The sequence below is a fragment of the Bombina bombina genome, chromosome 5 (genome assembly GCF_027579735.1).
Source record: "Bombina bombina isolate aBomBom1 chromosome 5, aBomBom1.pri, whole genome shotgun sequence".
Classification (NCBI taxonomy): domain Eukaryota; kingdom Metazoa; phylum Chordata; class Amphibia; order Anura; family Bombinatoridae; genus Bombina; species Bombina bombina.
Genome location: NC_069503.1, coordinates 591,468,679 through 591,485,432, shown reverse-complemented (window position 1 = coordinate 591,485,432; position 16,754 = coordinate 591,468,679). Strand labels below are relative to the sequence as shown.

Sequence of the window (16,754 nt, the reverse complement as noted above, 5' to 3'; positions counted from 1 at the left end):
GTGAATTTTATTTTTTCATGGAATTTCCAAAGTAATTGTTCACAAGGACTTACAAAACACTTGCTTACACAAAGTTATACACACACATACAAACACACACACAAACACACACACACACACACACACATATCTATCTATTGCTGAAATATATATAAACCCCCAAACACAGATTTCTTGATACAATGCTTCCCCAAACAGAATATGAAGTGCTGAAAGCCAACAGAACTAAAGCCAATAGCTAGCTAAATAAATGAAAGGTTCAGAGTTACCTCTAAGAGTAAGCTCCATGGGCAATCTCTTATTATACCCCCATAGAATGTAAGCTCCTTGGGCAAAATTTCTCATAATATACCTGTATAATACTTCTAAAATAACTGTAAGCTTTTTACAAATATAGCCACAAATAAGTGATGCCCCTCTGCAATCTGCTGCCCTAGGCAAGTGCCTTGTTTGCCTATTTCAAAATACGCCCCTGATATGTTGTTATTACTTGCAAGCTGACTCACTGCTTGAAACACTCTGAGCAAAGTAGGCTGTATATGGCTGTAACTAGCTATAGATGACTACAGTTCTGTAAAATGTTAAAGAGTTATTGCTATCACTTGCAGTTCACATAGGATCTATCCCTGCTATGAATGTTGACAAAAGCAGCCTTTTGTTGACTCAGCCACTCACACATTAATATTTAACAATGTACTGACCTTTAGAAAACAGGTTCAGGATGTTAAAGGGCCATAATACCCAAATGTTTAAACACTTGAAAGTGATGCAGTATAGCTGTAAAAAGCTGACTAGAAAATATCACCTGGACATCTCTATGTAAAAAAGAAAGATATTTTACCTCAAAAGTTTCTCAGTAGCCATATCCCATTGTAAAGGACTTCTAAGCAGCAAATCAGTATGTCTGTCCCGGGACAGTGGAAGGAGCGAGCTTACGTGCACTCTCATCTTATTTCCCTATTCAGCTTAAAGGGACCCTAAACCCAAAAATTCAGATAGAGCATGCAATTTTAAGCAACTTTCTAATTTACTCCTATTATCAATGTTTCTTCGTTCTCTTGCTATCTTTATATAAAAAAGAAGGCATCTAAGCTTTTTTCTTGGTTCAGAACTCTGGGCAGCAGTTTTTGATTGGTGGATGAATTTATCCACCAATCAGCAAGGACAACCTAGGTTGCTCACCAAAAATGGGCCGGCATCTAAACTTACATTCTTGCATTTCAAATAAAGATACCAAGAGAATAAAGAACATTTGATAATAGGAGTAAATTAGAAAGTTGCTTAAATTTGCATGCTCTATCTGAATCACAAAAGAAAAAAATTGGGTTCAGTGTTCCTTTAAGGAAGTTTACAATGAAATCGCATGAGAGTTAAGTCAAATCTCATGAGATCACAGTAAGAGTTCATGACATCAGCACTGTTGATGCTGATTGGCTGCTGTTCATTTCTTCATTTTTAATTTTAATTTTTACCTGCAGCTGAGCAGCAGTTGAGTATAACATTTTACACAGCACTTACTCTGGCGAGCTGAGGAAATTGTGAGGTAAAATATCTTCCTTTTTTACATAGAGATGCTCAGGTGATATTTTCCTGTCAGCTTTTTACAGCTATACTGCATCAGTTTCAAGTGATTTAGCATATGAGTATTATGTCCCTTTAACTTTGGCATGAATCAAGTTTTATGGGACAACTATGTACATATTGCTTCTGAATATTAACACTATGGGGCCTATTTATCAAGCTCCGTATGGAGCTTAATGCCCTGTGTTTCTGGCGAGCCTTCAGGTATTTATCATTGCACAAGCAGTTCTTGTGAACTGCTGGTGCAATGCCGTCCCCTGCAGATTCACGGCCAATGGGCCGCTAGAAGGGGGGTCAATCAACCCGATCGTATTTGATCGGGTTGATTTCTGTCCACAGCCTCAGAGCAGGCAGACAAGTTATGGATCAACGGTCTTTAGACCACTGCTTCGTAACTTCTGTTTCCGGCGAGCCAAGGGACATCAAGCTCAATAAATCGGCCCCTCAGTTTGTTTGTTTGTTTCTTTTGCTGGTTCTTTTGTTCATTTCTTTTCTGCTGTTTCTTTGGCTTCTTGGTTAAAGCTCTTGATTTATAAAGTTTTGTTGGAGGCAGATTTATCCAGATTCAGCTTTCCTTTCTTTCTTTCAGTTCAGTTGCCTTTTCTTGTTTTTCTGATTGTTTTGTCAGTAGACTTATTTCTCTAGTTAGTTATTTAATCTTCCTTGCTTATTTTTTCTACCATTCTAATGTTTTTACTTCTTCTGAGGCAGCCTTTGGTAGGATATTCTTCAGGCAGTTGTTTCAGGTTAATTTGTTTTTTGCCTGTCATTTACTTTTTATTGCATTTTTTGGGCTCTTTTAGGTTTGTGGATTTAGTTTTTAAGTGAAAAAAGATATTTCTTAGATCCCACCCTTTATTACTTGTGGACTCCACAGCTTGAATTTTTGTTCCCTGGAGTAATTGATTGTGGGCTCTCACCACCTATACAAAAGAAAAAAATATTTATGCTTGCCTGATAAATGAATTTCTTTCATGGTGATGAGAGTCCATGAGACCCCACCCTGTTTTGTTCTGGGTTGCTTTCTTCCATTTTTTTCCCCTGCTCCCTTTTTGGCTCTTATTCCTTTTCCCTATCTTATTTTACTTGGCTATACATTAGACTAAGATACCTGTGAGGAGGGAGGGGTTTATAGAGTTCTTGGGGTTTGGGAATCTTTGCCTCCTCCTAGTGGTAGAGAAGAGTAATTCCCAGGAGTAATAGATTGTGTACTCTCACCACTATAAAATAAATGAATTTACCAGGTAAGCATAAATTATGTTTTCAATTGTACTCTGAAGTGAAAATGAGTCTCCTATCTTTACTGGCTTTATTAGATTTCACTCTTTTTCCTTTCATATTATTTAAGACTCTCTACATATTAATAGTTGATACTGGATATCCTCTCTTATTGGTCCTTTGTTTTAACCTTTTATCACACCTTATCTCCTCTTGAACATTGCATAAAGTTCTCATGAATTAACTCCTTGCAATTGGAGTTAAACACTTTCTCTGGATGGAAACTATTATAGTGTAATAAAGTCTTATGATCAGTTTCTTTACAATATAGATCTGTCACTAACTGTAAACCTTTCTTGTACAGAAATGTATCTAAAAAACTTAACCTGTTCCTTAGATACTGTTAAAGTAAATAGTAAAAAAAACTTGTATGACCATTTGAGTGCTCTACAAATGTATGTAAGGACTCCAGTGTGCCACGCTTCTCGCCAAAATATATCATCTATGAAACTGAGCCACACTAAACACTTGTCCTGATAATCCTGCCATATATATACTGCCTGTTCCTATATATGACGCATAAAGAAATTGGCCTGTGATGGGGCCACATTGGAGCCCATCACCATACTTTAAAAAAAAAAATAATAATAAGTATCCTGGAGCAAAAAGTTATTTAGATATAGAACTATCCATAAAAAATATCCATCATAAATTCCCACTGATGTATTGTGTAATGTTCTTATTTCTTTAATATCTTCAACAATGATTGTACACCTATTTCATGTGGTATTGATATACATAGACTCACTACATCTAGGGTAAATAAAATTTTATCAGCACCACAAACATTATTCTTAATATATTTTAGAAAATTGCCAGTATCCTTAGTATATGACTTATGCATTGTGACCAAATGGTTTATTGTTCTAGCCAAAAATAGCCAAAAATTTACAACATTTGAAAATACAGGGTCTGTTCATGTCACAATTGATCTTCCTAGGGGCTTTTTTTTTATGTATTGTTGTCAAGGTATAAAACACTGGCATGATGTAATCTACTTTTACTAAATATATTGCCAAGTCTTTTGTTATTACATTATTATGAATAACAATTTTAATTTCTTTTTGTATATCATTAACTGGATCTTGTTCTAAAATTTGATAAATGCCATCATATCATAATTGATTCAGTATTTCTTGTAAGTAGTATTCCCTATCCAAGATTATTATGGCCCTCCTTTATATTCATATATAATAATGATGCAATCACTTTTAATTAAATATTTCAAGGCCATTCTCTCTTCCTTAGTTAAATAAAACATACATGGTTCTTGTTCCTTAATTAGTAGAGCCTTTACATCATTCTGAACTAATTTTATGAATGTCTCCACCCCTGGATTTATAGTACTTGAAACAAAATTAGTTTTCTGTCTTAATCCTAATGCATACACAGTAAACATCTTACAATCATCTGCTATATTGCTTTTATTAAGATCAAGAATCCTACTGCCAGTATGGACTGAGAAATGTGTTTTACATCTCAATGTCCTGAAAAAACAATATCAATCCTTGTCAATAGTTAATTCATCAAATCCTTTCTTTTGATAGTATGAAAGGCCTTTACTCAGCACACTATGTTCAGCAGCTGTGAGTTCATACTACGATATCTTAATTACCAACAATTTATTAATACTAGTATCATTATCCAAATCAATATCTTAATCAACATCATGGTTATGCACTACATCATTCAAGCAGTCACTATGACTTATCTGTTGGTAGCACTATTTTTCTTGCTTGTTGTGTCTGCTTCTGTGTGCATGCTGTACTGTGAGGTCATTCTACATCTCTGTTTATGCTTTCTCCCTCTTCTCCAGTATCCTGTTCAGAGATGGAGCTTAAAAAATCACCTTCTAAGGATAATGTATCAAAACCATCATGTCCGGTCACTGAGGGGGGGATGACATTCTTTTACTTTCATTCTGCCGCATATCCTCTCTCTCTTGTTGGCATGTGACATCATGGAATCTCCTCTCAAGTGACCAACAATATATTGGGTTATTCGGATAATCCTCTTTATTGCAGCTGAACTTCTGTCTCTTTTGCTCTTTTAACTCCTTTTGATATTCATCCATTAATTTATCAATATCTATTATTATGGTTTTTAATTCATCAGCTGTATAATGAGTATTAAGTGTCTGTTTTATGTAAATATTCAAAACTGTAAAAGGTCCAGCATAAGGAATTAATAAATACTTATTGCCCTTGTGAACCATCTTGTCCTAAATTTTGTCTCTATTTCAAAATGGATTTTTATTTCAAGTTTGTTTGTTTTTTACATATGTTAGTTTGGACTGTTTTATAGAGAAAGTTTTTTTTTTCTTAATTTCTTTAATTTGTTTGGTCTGTAACATTTTGAAGTTACTTTTTTATGCCTGCATCTTTCACAGTGGATCTTGTCACAATAGATGCTTCCATATTGATTATAATGGAGAGTGACTTGCAACTTGTGAAAGTGACGAGGGGTGGATATAAATATTTATGAATTGCGCAATTAGAATTCAGGCCAATGAATCAATTTACATCTAATGTTATGAATATAACAGTCTCCTGTACATTGATTGGCAATTAAATTACATTTTTTTTCTCTTATAGCCTGCTATGGTACAAACAACCGCTTCAATCAGCTGGGATCAGTAGACGAACACTACAGCCTACTTCAACGCTTGTTCAATAATTGTGAAGTTGTACATGGAAATTTGGAGATAGCCAATCTACAACCAAATCACAACACAGACTTTTTAAAGGTTGTGTAATGAAATTAGACCTGTTTTGTGCAATTAGGTGCAATATCTATACCCAACAATTATACTTCCCCATATTGACATTTAGAAATATCTGGACTTGCAAAGTCTGTGTAGACTGGGATGGACTCATTGTGGAGGATGGGCAGAGTCAGCAAGGTCTTATCTCAGCATTAATTTGGAAAATGCCAGAGCTCCTAGTGGAAATCCCAGAAAATAGAGAGAGGGGAGAAAGAGAGCAGAACAGTTGGGAGCTCAGCATAACTATTATGAAGTTAATGAGAATGTATTGTGTGTTCATGTTAATTATTATAATTACCTGACATAGCAAAGATTTCAACAAACAATACATTTTTTTCTAAAATTATTACTCAATGTTGCAACTATTTATAGAACTGATATGTAAAGGTAGATTACGAGTGGCGTATTTAAGGTGTGTTGGGTTAGCATGACTTCAGAGTTCTGGTCAACCGTTAAGCGAGACAAAAAAGTTGCACAAAACACATCAAACTTATATTTAAAAGTACAGTTACACTCATAATAACACTATCCAATAAACAATATTTAAAAAATGCAATAAAAGGGTTTAACATAGAGATACATAAATATAGATTTCTACATATGTATATGTATAATGTTTATATCTGTGTACATATGTAGTTATGTGTGTATATGTGTATATATGTATATATTATATATACAGTATATGTATGCATTGCAAATATATATATATATAAGTACATTTCAGTCAAGTAGCTGAAAACATGTAAAAGCATATTTGCGTAATGTTCATCCTATATAATAAAAGGCCAAGTGTGTTTGTCCGAAGCTGTCATGCACAGTAGAGACTGTGCACAAGGACAAACACACCTGGCCTTAATCCAACTGACCTCACCTGGCATCTGGCGTGGAGTGGGCATGGCCGGGGGTGATGTGGATGGGGCCGGGCGTGACGCGGCAGGGGCCGGATGTGACGCGGGCAGGGCCGGGCATGACGGAGGCTGGACGGGCATGGCCGGGCATAGCGTGGGTGGGGCTGGACGTGACGGGGGCGGGGCCTGATGCCGTGGCCGACTGGCCGCGAGAGACAGAGAGCTCTAAAGAGGGGGTATAGAGAGAGCAGAAGAGGGGGGATAAAGAAAGGGGGGAGAGCAAAAGAGGGGATATAGAGAGAGTAAAAGAGAGAGAGCAAAAGAGAGGGGGGAGAGAGAGCAAAAGAGAGGGGGGTGAGAGAGAGAGCAAAAGAGAGAGGGGGAAGAGAGACAGCAAAAGAGAGAGGGGAGAAAGAGAGCAGAAGAGGGGGAGAGAGAGAGAGCAAAAGAGGGGGGAGAGAGAAAAAGAGAGGGGGAAGAGATAGAGCAAAAGAGAGGAAGAGAGACAGCAAAAGAGAGAGGGGAGAAAGAGAGCAGAAGAGGGGGAGAGATAGAGAGCAAAAGAGGGGGAGAGAGAGAGAGCAAAAGAGAGGCAGGAGAGAGAGAGCAAAACAGAGGGGGGAGAGAGAGCAAAAGAAAGGGGAGAGAGTAAAAGAGAGAGGGGAGAGAGAGCATGCAAAAGAGAGGGGGAGAGAGAGCAAAAGAGATGGAGAGAGACAGCAAAAGAGAGGGGGAGAGACAGCAAAAGAGAGGGGGGAGAGAGCAAAAGAGAGGGAGAGATACAGCAAAAGAAAGAGGGGAGAGAGAGAGGAAAATAGAGGGGAGAGAGAGAGCAAAAGAAAGGGGAGAGAGTAAAAGAGAGAGGGGAGAGAGAAAGCAAAAGAGAGGGGGAGAGAGCGCAAAAGAGAGGGGAGAGAGCGTAAAAGAGAGGGGGAGAGAGAGCAAAAGAGAGGGTGAGAGAGAGCAAAAGAGAGAGGGGAAAGAGAGCAAAATAGAGGGGAGAGAGAGCAAAAGAGAGGGGAGAGAGAGAAAGCAAAAGAGAGTGGAGAGAGAGAGAGAAAGAGAGAGAGAGAGCAAAAGAGAGGGGGGAGAGAGAGCAAAAGAGGGGGGATAGAGAGAGCAAAAGAGAGGGGGAGAGAGAGCAAAAGAAAGGGGAGAGAGTAAAAGAGATGGAGAGAGAGAGAAAGAGAGAGAGAGAGAGCAAAAGAGAGGGGGGGGAGAGAGAGAGCAAAAGAGGGGGGATAGAGAGAGCAAAAGAGAGGGGGAGAGAGAGCAAAAGGAAGGGGATAGAGTAAAAGAGAGAGGGGAGAGAGAGAGCAAAATGGAGGGGGAGATAGAGAGCGCAGAAGAGAGGGGAAGAGAGAGCACTAAAGAGAGGGGTAGAGAGAGCAAAAGAGAGGGAGAGAGACAGCAAAAGAGAGGGAGAGAGAGAGCAAAATGGAGGGAGAGAGAAAAAGAGAGAGGGGAGAGAGCAAAAGAGAGTGGAGAGAGAGCAAAAGAGAGGGGAGAGAGAGAGAGAGAGAGAGAGAGCAAAAGAGAGTGGAGAGAGAGAGTGAAAAAAGAGAGAGACAGCGAAACAAGGGGAGAGAGAGCAAAGGAGAGGGGAGAGAGAGCAAAAGAGAGTGGAGAGAGAGAGAGAAAAAGGGAGAGAGGGAGAGAAAAAGAGAAACGAGAGAGCAAAAAAGAGTGGAGAGAGAGAGAAAAAGAGGGAGAGGGAGAGCAAAAGAGAGGGGGGAGAGAGCAAAATAGAGGGGGAGGAGAGAGCAAAAGAAAGGGAGAGAGACAGCAAAAGAGAGAGGGGAGAGAGAGAGCAAAAGAGAGGGGGTGAGAGAGCAAAAGAAAGGGGAGAGATTAAAATAGAGAGGGGAGAGAGAGAGCAAAAGAGAGGGGGAGATAGAGAGTGCAAAAGAGAGGGAGAGAGACAGCAAAAGAGAGAGAGAGAGAGAGCAAAATGGAGGGAGAGAGAGAGCAAAAGAGAGAGGGGAGAGAGAACAAAAGAGAGGGGAGAGAGAGCAAAATAGAGGGGAGAGAGAGAGCAAAAGAGAGTGGAGAGAGAGAGAAAAAAGAGAGAGGGATAACAAAAGAGAGGGGGGAGAGAGAGAGCAAAAGAGAGGGGGGGAAGAGAGAGAGCAAAATAGAGGGAGAGAGACAGCAAAAGAGGGGGAGAGAGAGCAAAAGAGGGGGAGAGAGAGCAAAAGAGAGTGGAGAGAGAAAAAAAAGAGAGTGAGGGAGAGCAAAAGAGAGGGGAAAGAGAGAGAGCAAAAGAGATGGGGGAGGAGAGAGCAAAAGAGAGGGAGACAGCAAAAGAGGGGAAGAGAGAGCAAAATAGAGGGGGGAGAGAGAGCAAAATAGAGGGGGGAGAGAGAGCAAAATAGAGGGGGAGAGAGAGAGCAAAATAGAGGGGGAGAGAGAGAGCAAAAGAAAGGGGGAAGAAAGAGAGCAAAAGAGAGGGGAAAGAGAGAGCAAAAGAGAGGGGAGAGAGAGAGCATAAGAGAGGGGAGAAATAGAGAGCAAAAGAGAGGGGAGATAGAGAGAGCAAAAGAAGGGGAGATAGAGAGAGCAAAAGAAGGGGAGAAAGAGAGAGCAAAAAAGAGGGAGGATAGAGAGAGAGCAAGGTGTGGGACCGCTGTACTGCAAAAAATGGCCCGTGTACACAGGCTTTAGAACTAGTATTTAATAAAATGTTTGAAGGGACATTAAACACTAAATACATGCTAGATAGAATGATGCATTCAAAGAAAAAAATATTCTTAGAATTACATGTAGATGTCTTTTTTAAAGTTTCATTAGCTGTTTAAAATATTGACAAAACAAGTGTATTGTTTTAGTGTCTATAAAACAGTGGGAACTGCTATGTTGTAACCTAGCTTACCTTTTCTGCTGTGGCCAATTAGAGACAGTTATAAATAGGCCACTACAGTGTGCAGCCAATGGCTATGTGGAATATAACAGTAGCTTACACAATTTCAGAATGGAATTGCAGGAAAAGGGGACAAAATAAATAATGAAATTATATTGCAGAGGTTTTTTTTTATATATATACAATTTATAATTTTATATTACCTTCTCAAAGTGTTTAAGGTCCCTTTAACTGTGTATTTATTGTAAATATTTCACATTCTAATGTTCCTCACATAGGGGATATTTTCTAAATATTTTTTATAGATATTCCTATATATAGCTGAATACATTTATATCTAATATAGGGCCAGATTACAAGTGGGACTCTATTTAACACTCCCGTTCGAGAAGTAAGCATTTTGCGCACGTCGGGTTGCACTCGTATTATAAGTTGAAAGTAAACTGTTTTAACTTGAGCGCTAACCTGACGCACGTAAAAAGCTGAACTTAGAATATTGCGCACATAATAACATTTTTCCCCAAAGACGTCAAGAGATCAAAAAACGTGGAAAAAACCTAACACCCTATTCACTAGCAAACCCGATCCCATATTCTCAAGTGCGCTAACCCGACATGAAAATATTAATATTTCACATTCCAATGTTCTTCACATAATAGACTATGTTCTATTTATTCATAATTATATATTTCTATATATATATGATTTTGTTTGCACAAATATCTATCTATTCATGTATATACTGTATGTATATATATATATTTATACACACACATACATGATTATATATACAGTATATACAGTAGGTATATATATATATATATATATATATATATATATATATATAGGAATATCTATTTAAAAATACTTAGAACATAATCCCCTATGTGCAGAACATTGGAAAGTGAAATATTTACAGTAAATACAATGTTAAAACATTTATTAAATAAATATTGCATAAATATGATTTTCATGTATTCATCTATTTAACTGCAAATGTCTCCAATGCACACACACATATATATATATATATACTGTATATTTTATATATATATATATATATATATATATATATGTACATATGTATTTATGTGTTATATATACAAATATAAATACATAAGTACATGCATATAAACACACACACATATATATATATATATATATATATATATATGTATACACATAAATGCATACATACTTACAACCACAATTACGAAAAAGTTGGGACAGTATGGAAAATGAAAAAAAAAAATTAAATTCACCATGTACTATCTGAAAAGTAAAAAGCACAACCCTAAAGTCTGCTTATAAAAAAGCGCCACTTGTCGGAGATAAATTACATAGAGGTTAAATGTATTTCTATATAAAAGTTAATGAGTGATAGTAATAGTAGTATTAGAAAACCCCCCAATGTTACATATTACACATTCTGTATAATGAGAAATGTATTACACAATCTGTATATGAAATATATATATTATATATAATATGGGGCCTAGTTATCAAGCCGTCAACCTCAAATACGCTGGAATTCCGCAGCGTATTTGTGGCGCGGCTGATTCGCCTTAGTTATCAAAGGCTCGAGACCGGCAAAAGTAGAATTTTGTGACGTAAACTTCGATCCGCCGGACTCAGTCCGACACAGATCGATTCTTACGTCACTCCAGATGTTCCGCACACAAGTGCGGCACAATCTGACTACTTTTGCTAGTTATCAAAAAACTAGCAGGTACGCTCGGCACTTTTACGGCCCAGCGTACCTGGTTTTCAAAGCGCCAGCCTGGAGGCGGCGGATCCCATAGGAATCAATGGGAGTCTGACCATAGCGAAAGTACAAGTTCGCTGCTGACAGACATCCCATTGATTCCTATGGGAGCTGTCTACACCTAACACCCTAACATGTACCCCGAGTCTAAACACCGCTAATCTGACCCCCCCTACACCGCCGCAACTAAATAAAGTTATTACCCCCTAAACCGCCGCTCCCGGAGCCCACCGCAAGCTACTCTATACATATTAACCCCTAAACCGCCGCTCCCGGAGCCCACCGCAACTATAATAAATGTATTAACCCCTAAACCGCCGCTCCCTGAACCCGCCGCAACCTATATTAAATGTATTAACCCCTATCCTGCCCCCCCTACACCGTCGCCACCTATAATAAATTTATTAACCCCTAATCTGCCCCCCCTACACCGTCGCCACCTATAATAAAGTTATTAACCCCTATCCTGCCCCCCAATACACCGCCGCCACTGTAATAAAATTATTAACCCCTAAACCTAAGTCTAACCCTAACCCTAACGCCCCCCTAACTTAAATATTAATTAAATAAATCTAAATAAATTAACTCTTATTAACTAAATGCATCCTATTTAAAACTAAATACTTACCTTTAAAATAAACCCTAATATAGCTACAATATAAATAATAATTATATTCTAGCTATTTTAGGATTTATATTTATTTTACAGGTAACTTTCAATTTTTTTTTTTTTTTTTTTCAAAGGAGCTTTATTGGAAAAACTTATTAAGGTACAAACTGGGCTCGAGTTACAATGTGAGCCGTATTTTATTATAACATCCTGAGTATATTCTAAACCTCTTGCTGAGCTAAGGTTGTAATAGTAGGCGTGGCCCACTTGAGATTATAGTTCTTTGTAAAGCTTAAGGTGGTCCCTTTACCGCACTCATTGGTATATTACTTGACCACTCATGGGTCAAAGTCCGATTGTCCATAGCTTGGAAAGGAGCGGGCAAGTTGGATAATCTGCTTTCCTTTCCTTTCTCTTTTCCTTTTTTCTTCTTTTTTTTTCCTTTGTATGTAAACATTGTAAACATTTCTATAAGACTAGTGTGAAAAATTTACATTTAGATATTTTTATATACATAAGTGGGATGGGGGATGGGAGAAGGAGGGGGGGGGGTTAGAGATGTGAGTGTAATGTTCCTGTGGTTGTATCTGCTTATTAGTATTCTGGGGACCCGCTTGTTTTGTCATTAGCCCCTGTGTCTAACTGTTTGGTATAGTACTTGTTATGAATTTACCAAGTCTGAAGATGTTGTCACGGAGTCTGTTACTTAGCCTAGCCGCTGACCTTGTGCGCATTCCACCTTAGAGTCATGTATTCGTGTGTGTCTATTTTGCCTATTTTGAGGAAATGGTATCTTTCCATGATGAGTTGTTGTTCTACCTGCTGTTTCCATAGTATTATATCGGGTACTTCTGTGGATTTCCATTTTAGAGGTATAAGCGCTTTTGCGCTATTAAGCATGATAAACAGTAAGTTCCGTTTTACCTCATCTTTTAGGTTTGGGATGTCATGAAGCAGTAACAAACTGGGGTCGTCCTGTATCTTTGTGTCTAATATTTTGCTAATGTGTTTTATTATGTCTCCCCAGAAGGTTCTAACACTCTCGCACCCCCACCACACGTGATACATATCTGCTTTCTCTCCACAGCCTCTCCAGCATTGGCTATTTGCTTGCTTGTAAATTTTTTGAAGTCTCACTGGTGTGAGGTACCAGCGGGACAAGAATTTGAAATTAGTTTCTTGCGTTTTGGCTGAAACCGAGGCTTTCTTATGGTTTCGAAATATCTTTAACCATTTTGCGTGTTCTAGATCTATGTGTAGTTCCTTATGCCATTTATAGCAGTAGGAAGGGAGTTGTTCCCCTTCTATAGTGAGGAGTATTTTATATAGTTTTGATACTATGTGTCTGGGGTAGTGTGATAATGTGCACAATGTTTCAAACGGAGTAAGTTGTCTCATCATGCTGTTCCTTTGTTTATGCATTTTTATGTAGTGTGACATTTGCGCATGCTTGAACCAGTTTAGTGGCGTGTCTCCTGTTATTGTCGCTAATTCCTCACATGGGATTACCCTTTCTCCTGACAAAATGCTTTTGATTATGTAATCCTTCAAATGTGGTGCATCTCCTGGTTTGATGTTAGCCTGTATTAGAGAAGGTATTTCTGGATTTGCTAACAATGGTGTTAATGGTGCGGGTCTAGTGGTGACATTTGAGTTAGTATTTATTAGAGCATCCCACTGGGTGAATAGCTCCTCCAGTAATGGGAACTTCTTAATAATGTTAGGTCTATGTTTTGCCTGAAGCCATGCTAACCAGCCTGCGTTCCCTATCTGCAATATTTCTCTGTCTATTTGGATCCACTGTTTGGACCCGGAGTTATGGCTCCAATCTACTATCCTTTGTATCAGCGTGGCTAGTCTGTACTTTTTTATGTCCGGTAGCCCCAATCCCCCATTATCTCTTGTCATGTGCAGTGTTTTCCTTGGTACCCTTGGTTTAATTCCATCCCAAATGAATTGCTCTATGTTATGTTGTATTTGGGAGAGGTAGTCTGTCGTCATTGGTATCGGCAATGTCTGTAATATATAGAGTATGCGGGGGAGCACATTCATTTTTATAACATGTATCCTTCCTATCCATGATATGATTTTATTCTTCCATCGTGAGAGATCATTTGTTATTTCTTTTAATAGTAGTCTGTAGTTTGCAGAGAGTAGGTCTTGTGTATTGCGTGTGATTAGTATTCCTAAGTATTTTAATTGTGTTGGTTGATATTTGATGGGGCATGTTTTCCTTACCTCGTTTAAGATGTGTGTCGGGGCACTGATATTAAGCAGTTCTGATTTGTTTAAATTTAAGTGGAAATTTGACAATTTGCCATATTCTTCTAAGGTTTTTAGTAGTGCTGGTAATGATTTATCAATATTCGTTAGTGTTAGAAGTACATCATCAGCGTACATTGCTAATTTGTATTCGCTTTCTTTAGTATGTACACCTTTGATATTCTCATTATTTCTTATGTTACATGCTAGTACCTCTATGGAGATTGCGAATAGTATGGGTGAAAGTGGGCAGCCCTGCCGTGTACCATTGCTGATTTTGAAAGGTCTGGATAAGACTGAGTTAGCTTTAACCTTTGCTGTTGGGTTAGAATACAATGAGAAGATTTTTCCTATAAAATTTTCGCATATGTTCATACCCCGCAGGGTGGCCCTGAGAAAATCCCAGTCCACCCTGTCGAAGGCTTTTTCTGCGTCCGTTGCGACCAAAGCCATTTCTTGTTGGGTATTCTGTGCTAGTGTGATTAGTTGTAATATTTTGAGGGTGTTGTCCCTTGCCTCCCTCCCAGGTATAAAACCCACCTGATCTGTGGCTATTAATTGTGGTAGAAGGGAATTCAACCTGTTTGCAAGAATTCTAGCGTAAATCTTCACGTCAGTATTTAGTAGGGAGATGGGCCTAAAGTTTTCTGGTGTGTCTGGTGTTCTACCAGGTTTTGGTAATACCGTTATGTGGGCCTCTAGCATCGATGTTGGAAATCCCTCCGAGTTTTCTACAGAATTAAAAATCTCTACCATCCTCGGTGCTAGTATATGAATGTATTTTTTATAATACTTTGTGCTAAACCCGTCTGGGCCTGGACTTTTACCTGAGGGTAGTGATTTAATTGCTATTTGTATTTCTTTAATGTTAATTGGTGCATCTAGCGTTTGTGATTGGGCGTCGTCTAGCTTAGGAATGTGTGCTTTGTTGATATATTCAGCGATGAGTTGTTTTTTATTGCCCTGCTCTTCTTTCCTAGTTGTGTCTGCAGAGATGTTATATAACGACGAGTAGTAAGTGCTGAACTCCTCTACCATGGATATGCTGTCGTGTTTGGTCTGTCCTGATTTGGTTTTTAATTTGTGGATGTGTGTTTTGAGGCGCTTGCATTTCAACATTCTGGCAAGTAATTTCCCTGCCTTGTTACCCTGTTCATAGTATTTCTGTTGCAATTTAAGTGTTTTCGCTTGCTGCTCATTTTGAAGGAGTGCGTTCAGCTCTAGTCTAGCTTCTGTCAGTCTTGTACCTAATGCAGTATCTTTTGGATTTTGCTTATGTGAGGTCTCTAAGTGCTGAAGTTCCGTGAGGAGGCTATCATATTTAATTCTATGTTGTTTGAGGAGGTTCGCTTTGTATTTTAGTAGCTCCCCCCTTATGACACATTTGTGTGCTTCCCATATGTTTGCCCAATTTGTGTCTGGAGTTGTATTTATTTGAAAGTATTCTATTAGTGTTTTTTCTATATTGGTTTGGATGATGGGGTGGTCTAGCAGTCCATCTTCCAGCCTCCAGATGTATGGAGTTACCGGGCTATTGGGCCAAATGATTTGGCACGTAACTGGTGCGTGATCTGACCATGTAGCCGAATGTATTGTCACATTTTTGATGAGTGTAAGTCCTATTGAGTCTGTGAGGATGTAGTCTATCCTGGTGTATCGTTTGTGTGGGTGAGAGTAAAAGGTGTAATCCCGTGTTGTAGGATTCAATAAACGCCAAATGTCGTGCAATGCTAGGGACTGTATTTGGTTATTAATTTGTTTGATGTCCCTCTTTGACAGGTTTGTGGAACCTTCTGATGTGTCTAACTCTGGGTTGAGAGGGGTGTTGAAGTCTCCTCCCAGGAACACTACGCCTTTTGCTGCATCTAGGATTTTCCCTGATATGTTACGCATAAATGTGGATTGCTGTCTGTTTGGGAAGTAGGCATTGACAATAGTAATGGGCTGACCATATAAAAGGCCTGTCAGTATGATTAATCTCCCTTCCTTGTCTTTTTCTATCTGCCTAATTTCTAGGGGGACGCTTTGCTTTATCAGTATCCCCACACCATTTTTTTTAGTCGGTCCAGAAGAGAAGTATGCAGTGGGGTAAGTTGGGTGGTGCCATTTTGGCTCTGCTCCCTTTTTGAAATGCGTTTCTTGTAACAGAATTATGTCGCCCTTCTGTTTATGTAAGTCTGTTAGGATTATAGATCTTTTTTGGGGCACATTAAACCCTTTTACATTTATTGTGGTCAGGTTTACAGGATGTACCGTGGTTGATTTGCACATTTTCCCTTAGTGGGTTGCGTTTTATTTATCACTATGCTGTGATGATATGTATAGTGATTAGTGGACGCGGGTCTCCTAACTGTGTGTCTGTTTCGTTATTGTCTGCGTTATTATATGTTTAGGGTAGAAGGGGGTAGGGTAGAAAGGGGATTGGTCAGTTGTGCAATTAACAGTCTCAATAACAATGCTCAAATATAAACAATGCACTTTTTTTTTTTTTAGAAAAACAACAGTCAATATTGAATACCGTGTATACCTAATGGGTACTAGACAGTCTTCAACTATCTTGATTCTAATGTAATAGTTGGAGGCAGTGGCCGTCTCCTCCAGTGGCACTCAGATATGCATGAATTATCAATTATACTAGCAGAGTGTTACATTTAATCAACCAGGGTGCTATTCTGCTTAACTTGAACATATAACTTTTTTTTTTTTTTTTTTTTTTTTTTTTTCTTTTAAAGATAAACCTGTTGTTACATTTGTAAGCTTTGATATGTGTTACATGAAAAAGA

General features: G+C 38.5%; 1 protein-coding gene across 1 annotated transcript in view; it reads left to right on the top strand.

The window, feature by feature from the left end:
- Nucleotides 1-16,754, top strand: part of LOC128660625 (epidermal growth factor receptor) — a 374,881-nt gene that overhangs the window by 92,120 nt on the left and 266,007 nt on the right. The window contains exon 2 of the mRNA XM_053714556.1: nt 5,454-5,605. Coding sequence (XP_053570531.1) covers nt 5,454-5,605 — 152 coding nt within the window. The remainder of the gene's footprint in view (nt 1-5,453; nt 5,606-16,754) is intronic.